Source organism: Hemitrygon akajei, chromosome 1 (assembly GCF_048418815.1).
Source record: "Hemitrygon akajei chromosome 1, sHemAka1.3, whole genome shotgun sequence".
NCBI classification, from domain to species: Eukaryota; Metazoa; Chordata; class Chondrichthyes; order Myliobatiformes; family Dasyatidae; genus Hemitrygon; species Hemitrygon akajei.
In genome coordinates, this window is record NC_133124.1 from 83,103,080 (window position 1) to 83,120,293 (window position 17,214).

A 17,214-nucleotide genomic window follows, 5' to 3' on the forward strand; every position below is an offset into this window, starting at 1 on the left:
CACATAGAAGATTGGTGGGTAAAATCAAAGCTCAGGGCATCGGGGGGGAAGGCATTGACATGGATAGAAAACTGGTTGGCAGATAGAAAGCAAAGGGTAGCGGTGAATGGGTGTTTCTCGGAATGGCAGGTGGTGACCAGTGGGGTGCCACAGGGCTCGGTATTGGGACCACAGCTGTTTACCATTTACGTTAACGATTTGGATGAAGGCATAGAAAATAACATCAGCAAATTTGCTGATGATACTCAGCTGGGTGGCAGTGTGACGTGATGAGGATGTTAGGAGAATTCAGGGTGACTTGGATAGGCTGGGTGAGTGGGCAGATACTTGGCAGATGGCGTTTAATATGAATAAGTGTGAGGTTATCCACTTTGGGAGTAAGAACAGGAAGGCAGATTATTATCTGAACGGTGTAGAGTTGGGTAAGGGAGAAATACAAAGAGATCTCGGAGTCCTTGTTCATCAGTCACTGAAGGTGAATGAGCAAGTGCAGCAGGCAGTGAAGAAGGCTAATGGAATGTTGGCCTTTATTACAAAGGGAATTGAGTACAAGAGCAAGGAAATACTCTTGCATTTGTACAGAGCCCTGGTGAGACCACACCTGGAGTATTGTGTACAGTTTTGGTCTCCAGGGTTAAGGAAGGACATCCTGGCTGTAGAGGAAGTGCAGCGTAGATTCACGAGGTTAATTCCTGGGATGTCTGGACTGTCTTACGCAGAGAGGTTAGAGAGACTGGGCTTGTACACGCTGGAATTAAGGAGATTGAGAGGGGATCTGATTGAAACATATAAGATTATTAAGGGATTGGACAAGATAGAGGCAGGAAATATGATCCAGATGCTGGGAGAGTCTAGTACCAGAGGGCATGGTTTGAGAATAAGGGGTAGGTCATTTAGGACAGAGTTAAGGAAAAACTACTTCTCCCAGAGAGTTGTGGGGGTCTGGAATGCACTGCCTCGGAAGGTAGTGGAGGCCAATTCTCTGGATGCTTTCAAGAAGGAACTAGATAGGTATCTTATGGATAGGGGAATCAAGGGATATGGGGACAAGGCAGGAACTGGGTATTGATAGTAATTGATCAGCCATGATCTCAAGATGGCGGTGCAGGCTCGAAGGGCCGAATGGTCTACTTCCGCAGCTATTGTCTATTGTCTAAAATGTCTACTTTCTACATATGAATCAGTTAACCCCACAACCTTGTGTGAGACAAATTCAGAAAGTTTCAGAAAATCATTGAAACAACAGCATTATTGTTTCTAAATATGTATGTGCATTATTGTGCAATTTATTTGAAAATTTATGTTTTTTCCTGCAGAATTCCAGATAGTCAAGCTTCATACTTGGAAGAAGGAAGATTTTCTGTCATGGAAATACATCCACCAAATGTTTCATATTCTGAAACCTGTAAAAAATTTGTCCTTAGTTTTAAAGATGACTTGTAAGTATCTGGTCATTGCTGAACTTGATGCATGCAGGCAACTCATGCAAAATGCTGGAGGAACTCAGCAGGCCAGGCGTCATCTATGGAACAGTATAGTTGACATTTCGGGCAGAGACCCTTCATCAGGACTGGAGAAAAAAGATGAGGTGTCATAGTAAGAAGGTGGGGGGAGGTGTGGAAGAAACAAAGTGAGAGGTGAAACCAGGAGGGAGCAGGGATGAGGTAAAAAGCTGAGAAGTTGATAGATGAAAGAGAAACAGGCCTGGAGAAGGGGGAATCTGCCAGGAGAGGACAGAAGGCCATGGAAGAAAGACAAAGGGGATGAGCATCAGAGGGAGGTGATGGACAGGTAAGGAGATGAAGTGAGCAAGGGTGAATTGAATTGACTTTATTACTTACATTCTTCATATACACGAGGAGTAAACATCTTTATGTTGTGTCTCTGTCTAAATGTGCAAGTTATAGTAATTTATAAGAGTATGTACAACAGTATAGTCAATATAACACAGATATACAGTTGTGTCAGCATGAGTTAAGCAGTCTGATGGCCTGGTGGAAGAAGCTGTTCTGGAGCCTGTTGGTCCTAGCTTTTATACCGGATGGTAGCATAAGGAGCAGTTTGTGACTGGGGTGACTTGGGTTCAGAATGATCCTTCGGACTCTTTTTACACTCCTGTCTTTGTAACTGCCCTGAATAGTGGGAGGTTCACACCTACAGATGTGCTGGGCTGTCTGCATCACTTTGTCGAGTCCTGTGATTGAGGGAAGTACAGTTCCCAGTGATGCAGCCAGTCAGGATGCTCTCAGTTGTGCCCCTATAGAAAGTTCTTAGGATTTGGGGCCCACACCAAACTTCTTCAACCATCTGTGATGTGAAAGAAGCGCTGTTGTGCTTTTTTCACCACACAGCCAGTATGTACAGACTACGTGAGATCCTCGATGATATGTCGGCTGAGGAACTTAAAGCGGTTCACCCTCTCAACCCCAGATCCATTGATGTCAATAGGGGCTAGCCTGTCTCCATTCCTCCTGTAATCCACAACCAGCTCCTTTGTTTTTGTGACATTGAGGGAAAGGGGATGGGAAATGGTGAAGGGGGGGGGGGGGGTGGGTGAGTGTAATCGGAAGTTTGAGAAATCAATATTCATGCCATCAAGTTAGTTGCTACCCAGACAGAACATAAGGTGTTGCTCCTCCAACCTGAGTGTGGCCTCATCATGACTGTCGAGAAGGTCATGAATTGACATATCAGTTGCAAGGATAAGTGCCAGGAGGGAGATGAGTGAGGAAGGATGGGCAAGGGAGTCACAAAGGGAACGATCCCTATGGAAAGCAGAAAATTGGGAGTAGGGGGAAGGGTTGGGAGGAAGGAAAGATGTTCTTTGTGGTGGAATCCAATTGGAGATGATGGAAAGATTATCTCCTTACCTGCCCATCACTTCTCTTTGGTGCTCCTCCCCCTTTTCTTACATGGACTCTTGCCTCTCCTGTCAGATTCTCCCTTCTCTAGCCCTGTATTTCTTTAACCTATTAACCACAGTTCTTCGTTTCAACCCCCCCCCCCCCCCCGTTTCACCTATCACCTTGTGTTTCTTCCTCCCCTCCCCCCACTTCTAATTCTGACTCAACACACACAAAATGCTGGTGGAACACAGCAGGCCAGGCAGCTTCTATAGGAAGAAGCACTGTCGACATTTCAGGCCGAGACCCTTCGTCAGGACTAACTGAAAGAAAAGATAGTAGGAGGGGGAGGGGGAAATCTGAAATGATAGAAGACCGGAGGGGGTGGGGTGAAGCTAAGAGCTGGAAAGGTGATTGGCAAAAGGGATACAGAGCTGGAGAAGGGAAAGGATCATGGGACGGGAGGCTTAGAGAGAAAGAATGGGGGAGGGGAACACCAGAGGGAGATGGAGAACAGGCAGAGTGATGGGCAGAAAGAGAGAGGAAAAAAAAGGAGGGGGGAGAAAAGCTAAATATATCAGGGATGGGGAGAGGAGGGGCGTTAATGGAAGTTAGAGAAATCAATGTTCATGCCATCAGGTTGGAGGCTACCCAGCTGGTATATAAGGTGTTGTTCCTCCAACCTGAGTGTGGCTTCATCTTGATAGTAGAGGAGGCCATGGATAGACATACCAGAATGGGAATGGAACGTGGAATTAAAATGTGTGGCCACTGGGAGATCCTGCTTTCTCTGGCGGACAGAGCGTAGGTGTTCAGTGAAACGGTCCCCCAGTCTGCGTCGGGTCTCACCAATATATAAAAGGCCACACTGGGAGCACTGGACGCAGTATGTCACACCAGCCGACTCACAGGTGAAGTGTCACCTCACCTGGAAGGACAGTCTGGGGCCCTGAATGGTGGTGAGGGAGGCAGTGTAAGGGCAGGTGTAGCACTTGTTCTGCTTACAAGGATAAGTACCAGGAGGGAGATCGGTGGGAAGGAATGGGGGGGGGGGGGGGATGAATGGACAAGGGAGTCGCATAGGGAGCGATCCCTGTGGAAAGCAGAAAGAGGGAGAGGGAAAGATGTGCTTGGTAGTAGGATCCCATTGGAGGTGGCGGAAGTTACGGAGAATTAGACATTGGATCCAGAGGCTGGTGGGGTGGTAGGTGAGGACAAGGAGAACCCTATCCTGAGTGGGGGAGGGGGGGGCGGGAGGATGAGGCGAGAGCAGATGTGCGTGAAATGGGAGAGATGCATTTGAGAGCAGAGTTGATGGTAGAGGAAGGGAAGCCCCTTTGTTTAAAAAAGGAAGACATCTCCTTTGTCCTGGAAAGAAAAGCCTCATCCTGAGAGCAGATGCGGCGGAGATGGAGTAATTGTGAGATAGGGATGGCATTTTTGCAAGAGACAGGGTGGGAAGAGGAATAGTCCAGGTAGCTGTGAGAGTCTTTAGGCTTATAGTAGATATCAGTAGATAAGCCGTCTCTAGAGATGGAGACAGAAAGATCAAGAAAGGGAAGGGAGGTGTCAGAAATGGACCAGGTAAACTTGAGGGCAGGGGAAAGTTGGAGGCAAAGTTAATGAAGTCAACGAGCTCAGCATGTGTGCAGGAGGCAGCGTCACTGCAGTCGTCGATGTAGCGAAGGAAAAGGGGGGCGGATACCCGTATAGGCTTGGAACATGGACTGTTCCACAAAGCCAACAAACAGGCAGGCATAGCTGGGACCCATACGGGTGCCCATGGCTACACCTTTGGTTTGGAGGAAGTGGGAGGAGCCAAAGGAGAAATTATTGAGAGTAAGGACTAATTCTGCTAGACGGAAGAGAGTGGTGCTAGAGGGGAATTGGTTTGGTCTGGAATCCAAACAGAAGTGGAGAGCTTTGAGACCTTCCTGGTGGGGGATGGAGGTATATAGGGACTGGATGCCCATGGTGAAAATAAGGCGGTGGGAGCCAAGGAACTTAAAATCATTGAAAAAATTCAAAGCGTGAGAAGTGTCATGAACATAGGTGGCAAGGGATTGAACAAGGAGGGGATAAAACAGTGTCAAGGTATGCAGAAATGAGTTTGGTGGGGCAGGAGCAAGCTGAGACAATGGGTCTATCTGGACAGGCAGGTTTGTGGATCTTAGGTAGGAGGTAAAAAACTTGAAGCGCAGGGTGTGGGAACTATGAGGTTGGTGGCAGTGGATGGGAGATTCCCAGAGCTGATTAGGTTGGTGATGGTGTGGGAGACAGTGGCCTGGGGCTCCTTACATGGGGTCATGATCATAAATAAGAGGAGGTTTCAGCGAGTTATTGCTGTGCCTCGGTAAGGTAGAGGTCGGTACACCAGACGACAACAGCGCCCCCCCACCTTATCAGCGGGTTTTATAGTGAGGTTGGGATTGGTGCAGAGGGAGTGGAGAGCAGAACATTCGGAAGGAGTGAGGTTGGAATTGGAAAAATTTGTGGTGAAGTCAAGATGGTTGATATCCCATCAGCAGTTAGCAATAAAGAGATCCAGAGCGGGGCATCCATGAAGAGGAGGAGGGTTGAAGATAGGGGGAAGGGGTCATTGGTGGGAGTGGGAGAGTCCTTGCTGAAGATGTAGGCTCGAGGACGGAGCCGGCGGAAGAAGAATTCAGTGTCATGGCGTATGCGGAACTCGCTGAGGTGTGGGCGAAGGGGGACAAAGGTGAGGACAGAGCGTTCTGCCTCAGAGTTGAAGGTCAGAGGGGATGGTGAAGACCTGGCACGGTTGAGAGCTGGGATCAGATCATCTTTCTTTCTCCAGTCTCGATCAAGGGTTTTGGCCTTAAAAGTTGACTGTACCCTTTTTCCATAGATGCTGTCTGGCCTGCTGAGTTCCTCCAGCATTTTGTGTGCTGCTTGGCTTTACAGTATCAGTAGATTTTCTTTTGTTTGATACATGCAGACAGATTTTGGCTGGTGTTAACATTTGTATATAAAGCTAAAAGAAAACTGTTTCAAGGAAAATGACAAATTAAGTCAATGACTAACAACACTGACTTTTTGAGTTAAGTTTGCATGCCCATCTTTTGGTCCATTACATCATTTTGTGTGCCTTCTGCAATCTGCTGTCCTCACTTTGCTATACTGTACTTCAAGATTCTGTGTCATCTACAAACTCTTAAGTTTTCTCCTAATAAAGTCCAGTGCAATGTGGATAATTTAAAACAAGCGACCCCTGGGTTACATCACTGTTTACTTTCCTTCTGTCTAAAAAGTGATTACAGCATTTATGCTCTGATTTTTTTTTCAGATCAGCATTTTGATTTCCTCTTTAAACCCCATGAGTTTAGTTTTATTTTGGTGTATAAAAAGTCTTGACTCTTTTCAACCTATATAGAGGTTTTTATAAGTGTATTTGAAGATTGAGTGGAATATCTGAGCATAAGATGCAGACAATTTCCTTGAATTCAGTTTGCCAGTACTGTATTGAATGACAGTCTTTCTGGAACATGAATGGAAGCACCTTATTTCTGAAGCTTTAGAATAAAATTTCCAGCTTGTTTGCTTAATTTAGTTGTCTATTTTACCATTCTCAAGGTCAGCGCACAGGAATAGACTCCATTTACAGATTCAATGTGTGCAAATATAAAAACTGTCTTCCTGTGCATTGATAGCAAAAAATATTACTTAGTGCACTCTAAGTAAATGATTTCTGGTGTTAAATTTAGTATAGTTGCAAACCTGATGCACTTCACCATGGAATGTCAGAATCTTCTGGAAGTTTCTGTTATGTCATGTAACCTGATCTGAAAAGTATTATAGTGTTTATCATGTTAAGTGTTATCTGCATGTGACAATATCAAGATATGGATGAAACTTTGGAGAAAGTGTTTAAAACTTTGATAGTGTGTAAACCAGTGTTTCCCAACCTTTTTAAAGTCCAACACCCCCTCAGAAATTTTCATACTAGACAACGCCCCATAAAGCACCTTCATACTTGTCAGTGCCCCCTTAGGCACAACGTACTTTCCAGTATCCCTATAGTGTAAAAACATGATGAATATATGCAAACATGAGAAAAATGATTCTGCTTTAAATTTTCATTTGTCTTTAAATCTAGCTTATACAGTATCTGTATGCTGTACAGCAGCTTCTGTATCAATGTGATCCTTGAGCTTGTTGGTTTTTACCAAGAGTTGAAATATCTATTTCAAGTTGTGTCAGCAAAATTCTTCAGTCCCCATGGGTAACCTTGTCCAAGCGGTTTCTTTATTTTTGTGAGGATGTGGTTCACTACACTGAAGCCTCTTTCAAAAAGGTAGGAGGATGGAAATGTAATGAAGAGCAGTTTGGCTCTTCAAAGACCAGGAAACTTGGTATGATAGTGTAGCCATGTACCACAAAAGCCAACATTTTAAAAAAGCTATTTTGCTTCTTTATCATTCTGAATTTCAATAATTTCTTCTTGCAAGCTCTATACTTGTTCTCTCACCTTGCAAAGAAATGGGTTAATTATCCAGTCTGGAATTTCCAGATCGTTCAAATCCCCGAATCGATTCTGAAAATCCTTCTTCAGTGACTGCAGGTGTAAGCAATACTCTTACAAATCACTGTCTGTGAAAGAGAGTGCCATACTTTGCATGCAGGGAAAGTGGACATTTCACTTCTTGACTGGATTAAATTGAAATTCTCACCATGCAGTTTAGAATGTTCATTTTGTCATACAGATGGGTGTGGTATGCCATATCTCCACATAGATGTTCGAATGTGTTTCCCAAGGTCATGTTGACTGAGCAAACATTCAACCAGTGTGTCAAAAAGGTCGAAGAAATGTTTTGAGGAACAGCCTTTTGACAGCCGATGTACTTCAGTGTGAAGAAGCAAGCATTCAAACTCTTCATTATCTTGGCATAACTAGAGAAATATCCTGCTATTTAATGGATGAGCTTTAATTTTGTTGAAAGCAGATATTACAGAAGTCATATTTGAAAAAAGTTGTTAGCTGATGTTTTTGGTTGCGAGATGTTGATGATGAATTACACAATGGATTGCAAACAGACTTGGAATTTCTTTTTCATAAATGCCACTATATCAGCATGGTGTCCTGTCATGTATGGTGCACCATTTGTTGCACAAGAAATAGTGTTTCTAATCGGAATACTTTTATTCTCAATATAATTTTGAGCTCGTAGATTGGTTCTCTTGATACTTGTTTTTAACTTTTTACAAAAAAGAATCTCTTCATAAACATTTTCATTTTTGATAAATTATACATATGCCATTATCAGTGCCTCGTTGTCTCGCACAGTTGACTCATCCAGTTGAATCCCAAATTCTAGTTTTTGTCGCTCTGTGCATAGATGATGTTCAGTGTCTTCACTCATTTCATCAATGCAACAAGCTACAGAGTTACTGCTCAGAGGAATTGATTTTAAAAAAACTGGTATCTATTTTGAGAACAGTAGTGAGCACTTCTGATACAGCAGGCATTATTAATCTTTCACCAATTGTATGAGAGTTTCCACACTTTGCTATCATTTTGGAAATGTTATAAAAAGCAGTGAGACCATGATCAAGGTCATTTTTAGCTTTCTTGGTAAATGACTCGAGTGTGCCATACTTTTCAAATGCTTCTTTCATCTTCTGAAACAGTAATACCATAAGCCACCTTTTCAGGGTGTCTTTTATGGGAATGTTGCTACAATCTTGATGGTTTCATGGCTTCACTCGACAGCACAGTATTACAAATAAGACACATGGAGTGTCTTTGATCTGATGGGAACGGAATAGAACCATACTCCAGGCATGTAACATTGTATTGACGCATTTTCTGTCGTTTCTATTTCGTAGCAGGACCATAATTCAGGGCTTGGTTGCCTTTGGACTCGTAAAGTTTGTACTGTATTTTACTTTAGCACTGTCATCAATGGGGCTAAAGTAAAATAAAAAATTAACACTTGGGGTGGGAACAGGGAATGCCTATCGGATGCTGATGACAGCAACAAGTTGATACAAATAGATTTATGGTAGTGATGATATCAACAGGGAAAATTACATTGACAAGGATTGGAATCTGAATGTTTGTCGGGATAGAGCTGGTGTTCGGCAAGCTAGCTTTATACTATTCCAGTTAGAGCGATTAACCATTTATGTAAGGTCTCAATCCCCAAAGATGTTCTTGACTTTATATAAGAAGCTGAGGTTGCTTTGAACACCTTGAGGGATCCTCGGGGTTGGCAGGTTCACTGACAGATTCTGTTTCATTGTTTGATTCCAGCCAGCACTGTATCATTGCATGATCGGTTTTCTGTAGAACTGCACAGAAAGTTGAGAGGGTTAAATTGCATGAGCTCATTCTGTGCTGCAAGTCAAGGGGAACTATTGGGCACCCTGGTTGCTAATCTATGCATCCCCAAAAATGTCTGTTTGGTTAGTAAGGTCAGATGAGATTGCTGAGGTTTAGGCATGTTGTGATGAATGCTCACCACCTGCAGAGCTATGGTTCTTCCTGTGTTCCAGTGCCTCTTCCTTTTTTTTGGATGTGCCTGCTCTACTAATAATTGGTCAGGTTTCGTGCCTCAAAATAGGGTGCTGCTTACTACCACCCACCCCGAAGAATCTTGAATGCCCCCTCTCCACCCCCCCCCCCCCCATGATGCCTATTTCTCCTAACGCCTCCTTAAGACATGTAACTGCCCACATTGGGAATCACTGGTATAAAATATTATTGAGTTGATGGTGGTCTATAACTTGTTCTTCTTACAATATAAACCTTGCAATTTTTAAAATATTGCGATTTGACTGCTCAAACGTAAGAGATCTGCTGAAGTTTGGAAATGTTGTGATATCACTGCATTTTCTGTCATTAATTTATTTTTTATACAGGGAAAATGTGGATGATTTCATTGATGCACATCGTATCTCAGATGTGAAGAAACATACAAATGAATTTGATTCTTCTGCATCAGAAGTAAATCGACAATATGGTTTGTCAAGGCAGTTAAACTGCAGTCGTGATGCTAAATCCAGGATATCTCTTGAAAATCTAGATGGTATGTTTGAGAGTCCCTGTGTACACACTGTTTTTAAACATGACTTGTAATAAATGCAAGTGTCATAAAGGAAACTTTGCGAATATGTGAAAAATTAAACTTAAATTCATTCAATATAGTTAACAAATCAATGAAGGCATTGTAACCAAAATTAATTCTGAACAGCGAGAGAAAGATTAATTGGGAAAAAAATTCCATTTTATTTAAATACAAAATTGCAAATGAACATTAAATTATGTATTTTTTTTTATTTTGCATGGGTCCATGCTGTTGGGAAAGTCAGATTTATAGCGAACTGCTTTTTCCTTTGTTACACCAACTTAGTGAGCCAAATTTTAGCTTCTTGTGTGGGAACAATTCTACAATTCTAGTTGGGTGATTTGACCTGGGATACTATTTTTCTGTACAAAATCATTTGTTGCAGAAAATGTTTTAACTATGTTGTAGGACTTAATTTGACATGGTTTCCTTCCTTGTTTGAATGATATTCTTGGTATGTCATTGTTATCTTTCAATGCTGCTAATGGCAAATAATTCATTACATCAGAGGTAATGATGAAATACCAGATATTGAAAATCTGATTATAGTAAGCTTCTAAATGTTCAGTCATTGATTGAAGTCTTCATCCTGTATTTACACTTGCATTTGAATCCAATTGCTGCCCACCATCAGCACACTTAGTGCTTCCTACTTAAGATCATCTAACTTAGATGGTTTGAAGTCCAGCTTGAAACTTTACTGTCTACAAAGCTTGGTATGCATCTTCAAGTGCAATTACTGCTGAGCTACTAAATTGTTTTAAAATCCAAAGTAGCAAAGGTATCACTCAATAGTGATAATGGCATCTCTTCATTTAACCTTTCAACATTTGGGACAGTGAAGGTGCATACATTAGGTTGCTCTTCATTGACTACAGCTCCACATTCAACACTATCATCCCTTCAAAACTAATCAATAAGCTCGAAGTCCTAGGCCTCAATACCTCCTTTTGCATCCTGATCCTCAGTTTCCTCACTTGCAGACTCCAGTCAGTTCGGATTGGCAGCAATATTTCCACAATCATTATTGGCACAGGTGCACTACAAGGCTGTGTGCTTAGCCTTCTGCTCTACTTGGTTTATACTGATGACTGTGTGGCCAAGCACAGCTCCAATGCCATATTTAAGTTTGCTGTCATTGCCTGAACAAAAGATGGTGACAAATCAGTATATAGGTGGGAGACTGAAAACCTAGCAAATTACATCTCAAATGCCATAGTTAAGTTTACTGACAACACCGCTTTTGGCCAAATCAAAGAGGATGATGAATCAGCATTAAGGAGAGAGATTGAAAATCAGGCTGAACTTTGACCAAAGAATGGAGGAGGAAACGGGAAGTCCGTGAATCGGTCCTCATCGGGGAAAGGTGGAGAAGGTTAGCAACTTTAAATTCCTTAGTGTTATTTCAGAGGACCTGTTTTGGTCCCAGCACGTGTAATTACGAAGAAAGCAAGGCAGCACCTTTACTTCCTTAGAAGTTTGCAAAGATTCGGCATGACATCCAAAACTTTGACAAGTTTCTATAGATGTGTGGTGGAGAGTATATTGACTGTTTGCATCATAGCCTGGTATGGAAACACCAATGCCCTTGAACAGAAAAGCCTACAAAAGGTTGTGGATAAAACCTATTCCATCACAAGTAAAACACTCCCTGCCATTGAGCACATCTACAAGAAGCACTATCACAGGAAAGAAGCATCCATCATCAGGGACCCTAACCATCCAGACCATGCTTCCTTCTCATTGCTGCCATCAGGAAGGAGATTTCTGAGCTTCAGGTGCAGGTTCAGGAACAGTTATTACCCCTTGACCATCAGACTCTCGAACCACAGAGGATAATTTGACTCGCCCAACACTGAATTGATTCCGTTAACTATGGACTCACTTTCAAGGACTCGACAACTCGTGTTCTTAATATTATTATTCTGGTATTTGCTTTTTATTTGCACAACTTGTTGTCTTTTGTGGTTGTTTGCCCACGAGAAAATGAATCTCAGGGTAGTATATAGTGACATATGTGCTTTTATAATTAATATACTTTGAAAAAATATCTGCTAATAAAAGTAGTAATAGGAAATGAAGATTGGGTCACATGACCTTGTCCAGTGTGACGTCTGTCCTTGACTAAAATGGTTGGTTCAGTAATCCACCAAATCACTGGGTGTTTATAGCATTGTGTAGCAACAGCACTTAAAGAAAATGTTCAACTACTACCTAAAGATAGACTGGACTAAAAATAAATCCAGGACTTGTTGGATTGCATCATATTCTGTGAGTAAATTGATATATTGAAATATTTCATATTTCAATATTCTTGCGGGCAGGTTTGTTAGAGCAGTTGGGGAGGGTTTAAATTAATTTGGCAGGGGGTAGGAACCGGAATGAAGGGACTCAGGATAGGACAGATGGTAAAAAAGCAAAGAGCATGCAGTCAGACTGTCAGGAAGGGCAGGCAGATGGTAGGACATAATTGCAGAAAGCAGGGGATACAGAAACAAAAAGGGTCCTGAAAAGAGAATTCAGAGAGCTAGGTAGAAAGCTGAAAAGCAGGACCTCCTGGGTAGTAATTTCTGGATTGCCACCTGTACCATGTGCCTGTGAGGGTAGAAACAGGATGATTGGGCAAATTAATTGTGTGCCTGAGAAGCTGGTGCAGGGGGCAGGGCTTCAGATTCTTGGATCATTGGGAACTCTTCTGGTGGAGGTATGACCTGTTCAAAAGTGGTGCGTTGCACCTGAACGCAAAGGGAACCAATATTCACGCAGGCAGATTTCTTAGAGTTGTTGTGGAGGGTTTAAACTAATTTGGCAGGGGGTTGGGAACTGGAGTGAAGGGACTCCAGATAGGACAGATGGTAAGCAAAGATGGTGTACGGTCAGACTGTTAGGAATGGCAGGCAGATGACAGGATATAATTGCATCCAGCAGGGTGAGTGTCAGTGCATGAGGGATGCAGAATCAAAAAGGATAGCAAATACAGTACTCTGTGATAGATCTCAATGCATGGAGTACAAGAAATAAAGATGGTTGATCTTGTTGCACTATTACAGATTGTCCAGTATGATGATGTGGACATCACTGAATCATGGCTGAAGAATGGTTGTAGTTGTATCGGAGGAAGAGGAAGGTAGGCAGAGAGGGTGGCATTGCTGTCTGCTAGTAAAGAATGCCATCAAATCAGTAGGAAGATATGACATAGGATCTTGAAGATAGTGAATCCTTGTGGGCTGAGTCAAGAAACCGCAAAGGTAAAATGACAGTTATATACAGGCCTCCCAACAGTAGCTGGGATGTGCACCACAGATTACAATAGGAAATAGAAAAGGCATGTCAAAAGGACAATGTTAAGATAGTCATGGGAGATTTTAACATGCAGGTCAATTTGGAAAAATAGGTTGGAAATGGATCTTGAAAGTGAGTTTGTTGAATGCCTACAAGATGGCTTTTTAGAGCAGTTTGTCATTGAGCCTACCAGTGGATTAGCTATACTGGATTGAATGTTATGTAATGATTTGGAAGTAATAAGGGAGCTTAACTTAAAGAACCCTTAGGAGGAAGTAATCACAATATGATTGAGTTCAACTTGAAATTTGATATGGTCTGACGTAGTAGTATTTCAGTGGGGTAAAGGAAATTACATTGGTATGAGAGAGGAGTTGGCTAAACTAAATTGGAAGGAGATGCTGATAGGGATGTCAACAGAGCAGCAATGGCATGAGTTTCTGGGGAAAAATGGGGAAGGTGCAGGGTAGATGTATTCCAAAAACAAAGAAATACTCAAATGGCAAAACAGTACAACCATGGCTGACAAGGGGAGTCAAAGCTAATGTAAATGCAAAAGAGAGGGCATACAACAAGGCAAAAATTAGTGGGAAGACCGAGGATGAGAAAGCTTTTAAAATCCTACAGAGAGCAACCAGAAGAATCGTTAAGGGAGAAAAGATAAAATATGAAAGCAAGCTAGCAAACAATATCAAAGTGGATAGTAAAAACTTTTTCAAGTATATTATAAACAAATAATAATATTTGAGAGAGTTGAGAATGGATATAAGATCGCTAGAAAATGAGGCTGGAGAAATAATAACAGGGGACAAGGAGCTGCTGATGAACCAAATAAGTATTTTGCATCAGTCTTCACTGTGAAAGATATGAGCAGTGTGCCAGATGTTGAAGGATGTGAGGGAAGAGAAGTGAGTGCAGTTGCTATTACAAGGGAGAAGGTGCTCAAACAACTGAAAGACCTAAGGGTACCTAAGTCACCAGGGCCAGAGGAATTGCACCCTGCGGTTCTAAAAGAGGTAGTGGTCGAGATTGTGGAGGCATTAGTAATGATCTTTCAAAAATCATTGGACTGTGGCATGGTGCCAGAGGACTAGAAAATTACAAATGTCAATCCACTCTTTAAGAAAGGAGGAATGCAGCAGAAAGGAAATTATAGACCAGTTAGTGTGACCTCAGTGGTTGGGAAGATGTTAGTCAATTGTTAAGGATGAGGTGATTGAGTACTTGGTGACACAGGACAAGCTAGTACAAAGTCAGCACGGTTTCCTTCGGGGAAAATCTGTTGGAATTCCTTGAGATTACAAGAAGGTTAGATAAAGGGGATGCAGTGGATGTTGTATATTTGAACTTTCAGAAGGCCTTTGACAAGGTACCACACGAGGCTGCTTACCAAGTTAAGAGTTGAGACTGCTTTTTATGCTGTATATTAATAATTTAGATGATGGAATATACAGCATAAAAAGCAGTCTCAACAGCAAACCCTGTGGAACACCACTAGTCACTGGCAGCCAACTAGAAAAGGATCCTTTTATTCTCACTCACTGCCTCCCTTCAATCAGCCAATGCTCTAACCATGTTAGTAACTTTCCTGTAATACCATGGCTCTTAACTTGGTAAGCAAGCTTGCAGACGATATGAAGATAGGTGGAGGGGCAGGTAGTGTTGAGGAAACAAGATGCAGAAGGACTTAGACAGATTAGGAGACTGGCAAATTAAATACAATGTTGGAAAATACATGGTCATGCACTTCTAGAAGAAGTAAATATGTAGACTATTTTCTAAATGGGGAGAAAATCCAAAAATCTGACTTGAGAGTCCTTGTGCAGAACACCCTAAAGGTTAACTTGCAGATAGAGTCAGTGGTGAGGAAGGCAAATGCAATGTGAGCATTCATTTCAAGAGGTCTAGAATATTAAGAGCAAGGATGTGATACTGAGGCTTTATAAGGCATTGATGAGGCCTCACCTTGAGTATTGTGAACAATTTTGGGCCCCTCATCTTAGAAAAGATGTGCTGACATTGGAGAGCGTCCAGAGGACGTTCACAAGGATGATTTCCAGGAATGAAAGGGTTATCATACGAGGAACATTTAATCGCTCTTGGTTTGTACTCACTGAAATTTAAAAGGATGGGGGGCATGGGATTGAAACCTTTTGAATGTTGATAGGCGTCACAAAGTAGATGTGGAAAGGATGTTTCCCATAGTGGGGGAGTCTAGGACAAGAGGGCACAACCTCAGGATAGAGAGGTGTCCATTTAAAACAGATGTGGAGAAATTTCTTTAGCCTGAGGGTGGTGAATTTGTTGAATTTATTACCACAGGCATCTGAGGAGGTCAGATGGAGCTTGATGGATTCTTGATTGAACATTGCATCACAGGTTATGGGAGAAGGCTAGGGAGTGGGGCTGAGGAGAGGAATAAAGGATCAGCCATGAATAAATGGTGGAGCAGGCTTGATGAGCCAAATAGCCTAATTCTGCTCTTGTGTCTTATGGTCTTGGTATATTCATAAAGATGATATTTACTAAAAAGAAGCTGCTTGTTTTTGCAGATATTTCTTCTGGGTCAAGTACTTTGACTGACCATACCAACAATAAGAGAAACGAGGTAATTGTAGAAAATGTCTTTTTGCTTTTTTTCAGAAAATGAATCATAGTCTATTATAAATTCAACTCCTGTTATTTTAAAATAAATGGAAATACTGAGCCAATCAGGCTACATCTGTGCAGAGAAAGAGAGAGAGAAACAATTTATCTTTCAGGTCACTGCCCTTTCATCCACTGAGTAAAGTTTTAAAAACAACAGGTTTTCAATTGCAAGGGAATGGAGAGATCAAAGGGAAAATCTGTGACAGGGTAGATAACAAGAGAGGCTCAATGCCAGCTGGTAGTTCCAGTTGAGAGGGTGGTGGCAGCTTGCTCTTTGCAGCTGACCTGTTCAGATAAGGTATAAATAGATGTAAATTTAAAAAACCCAAAGAAATAAAACTAGCAGTTCTGGGACTGTTGGATGCAAATCACAACACATACTGACAATCAGAAACAAAATCTGATGAAAATTTTCAACAGACATGGGGAGAGTATTACAGAGTTCATATTAGTAATTGATGACTTCATTCAGAATCAGCCACTCGTGAAGTGTACTGTGAGGGCTGTATGTTTGAAATTGTTAGATTCAGTGTTAAGTCAGATTGCTGTTCAGCTCAGAATTGTAATAGAACAGTACAGCACAAGAAGAGGCCATTTAGTCTGTGGTGTGTGCTGAACCAGCTAAAAAGCAAGTCAAAAAGTATTTGCCTCTATTACTATACCAGGTAACACATTCCAGGCAAACACAATTCAGTTTTTAAAAAAGCTTACCCCTCACATCCCCCTTGAACCTACTCCTCGCCTTCAGTGCATGCCTTCTGGTATTAGGCATTTCAACCCTGGGAAACAAATACTCCCTGTATGCTCTATCTATGCCTCTCAATCTTAAACCTCTGTCAGATCTCCCCTCAGCCTCTGGTGCTCCAGAGAAAACAACCTGTTTATCCACCCTCATGATAGCTCATGCTCTCCAAGCCAGGCAGCATCCTGGTAAACCTCTTCTGTACCTCCTCCAGAGCCTCAAAATCCTTCTGATAGTGAGGCAACCAGAACTGTATGAAATGCTCCTAACAAATGTTTTATGAAGTTGCAATATAATCTTTTGACTTTTGAAAATGACTAATAAAAGCAAGCGTTCCATAAGCCGCCTTAACCACATTATCAACCTGTGTAGCCACTTCTAAGGAGCTATGAGCTGGGATCCCAAGACCTTTCTGCTCAGCACCACCATTAGGGTTTTTGCCCTTAACAGTGTACTGTCCGTCTCCTTGCATTTGCCTTGCCTTAGTGCAGCGCCTCACATTTATCTGGGTTAAACTCCCATCTGCCATTTCTCTGCCCAACTGATCTACAGTGCCTATTAAAAGTATTCAGCCTCTTGGAAGTTTTCATGTTTTATTGTTTTACAACAT

General features: G+C 42.0%; 1 protein-coding gene across 3 annotated transcripts in view; it reads left to right on the plus strand.

Annotated features, from left to right (window-relative positions):
* The window catches only part of cep192 (centrosomal protein 192), a 200,383-nt gene that overhangs the window by 24,860 nt on the left and 158,309 nt on the right, over positions 1–17,214 (plus strand). For all 3 annotated transcript variants that reach the window (XM_073046717.1, XM_073046708.1, XM_073046697.1), the window contains exons 3-5: positions 1,317–1,439; positions 9,726–9,892; positions 15,766–15,821. In XM_073046717.1, the coding sequence (XP_072902818.1) occupies positions 1,317–1,439; positions 9,726–9,892; positions 15,766–15,821 (346 nt within the window). The remainder of the gene's footprint in view (positions 1–1,316; positions 1,440–9,725; positions 9,893–15,765; positions 15,822–17,214) is intronic.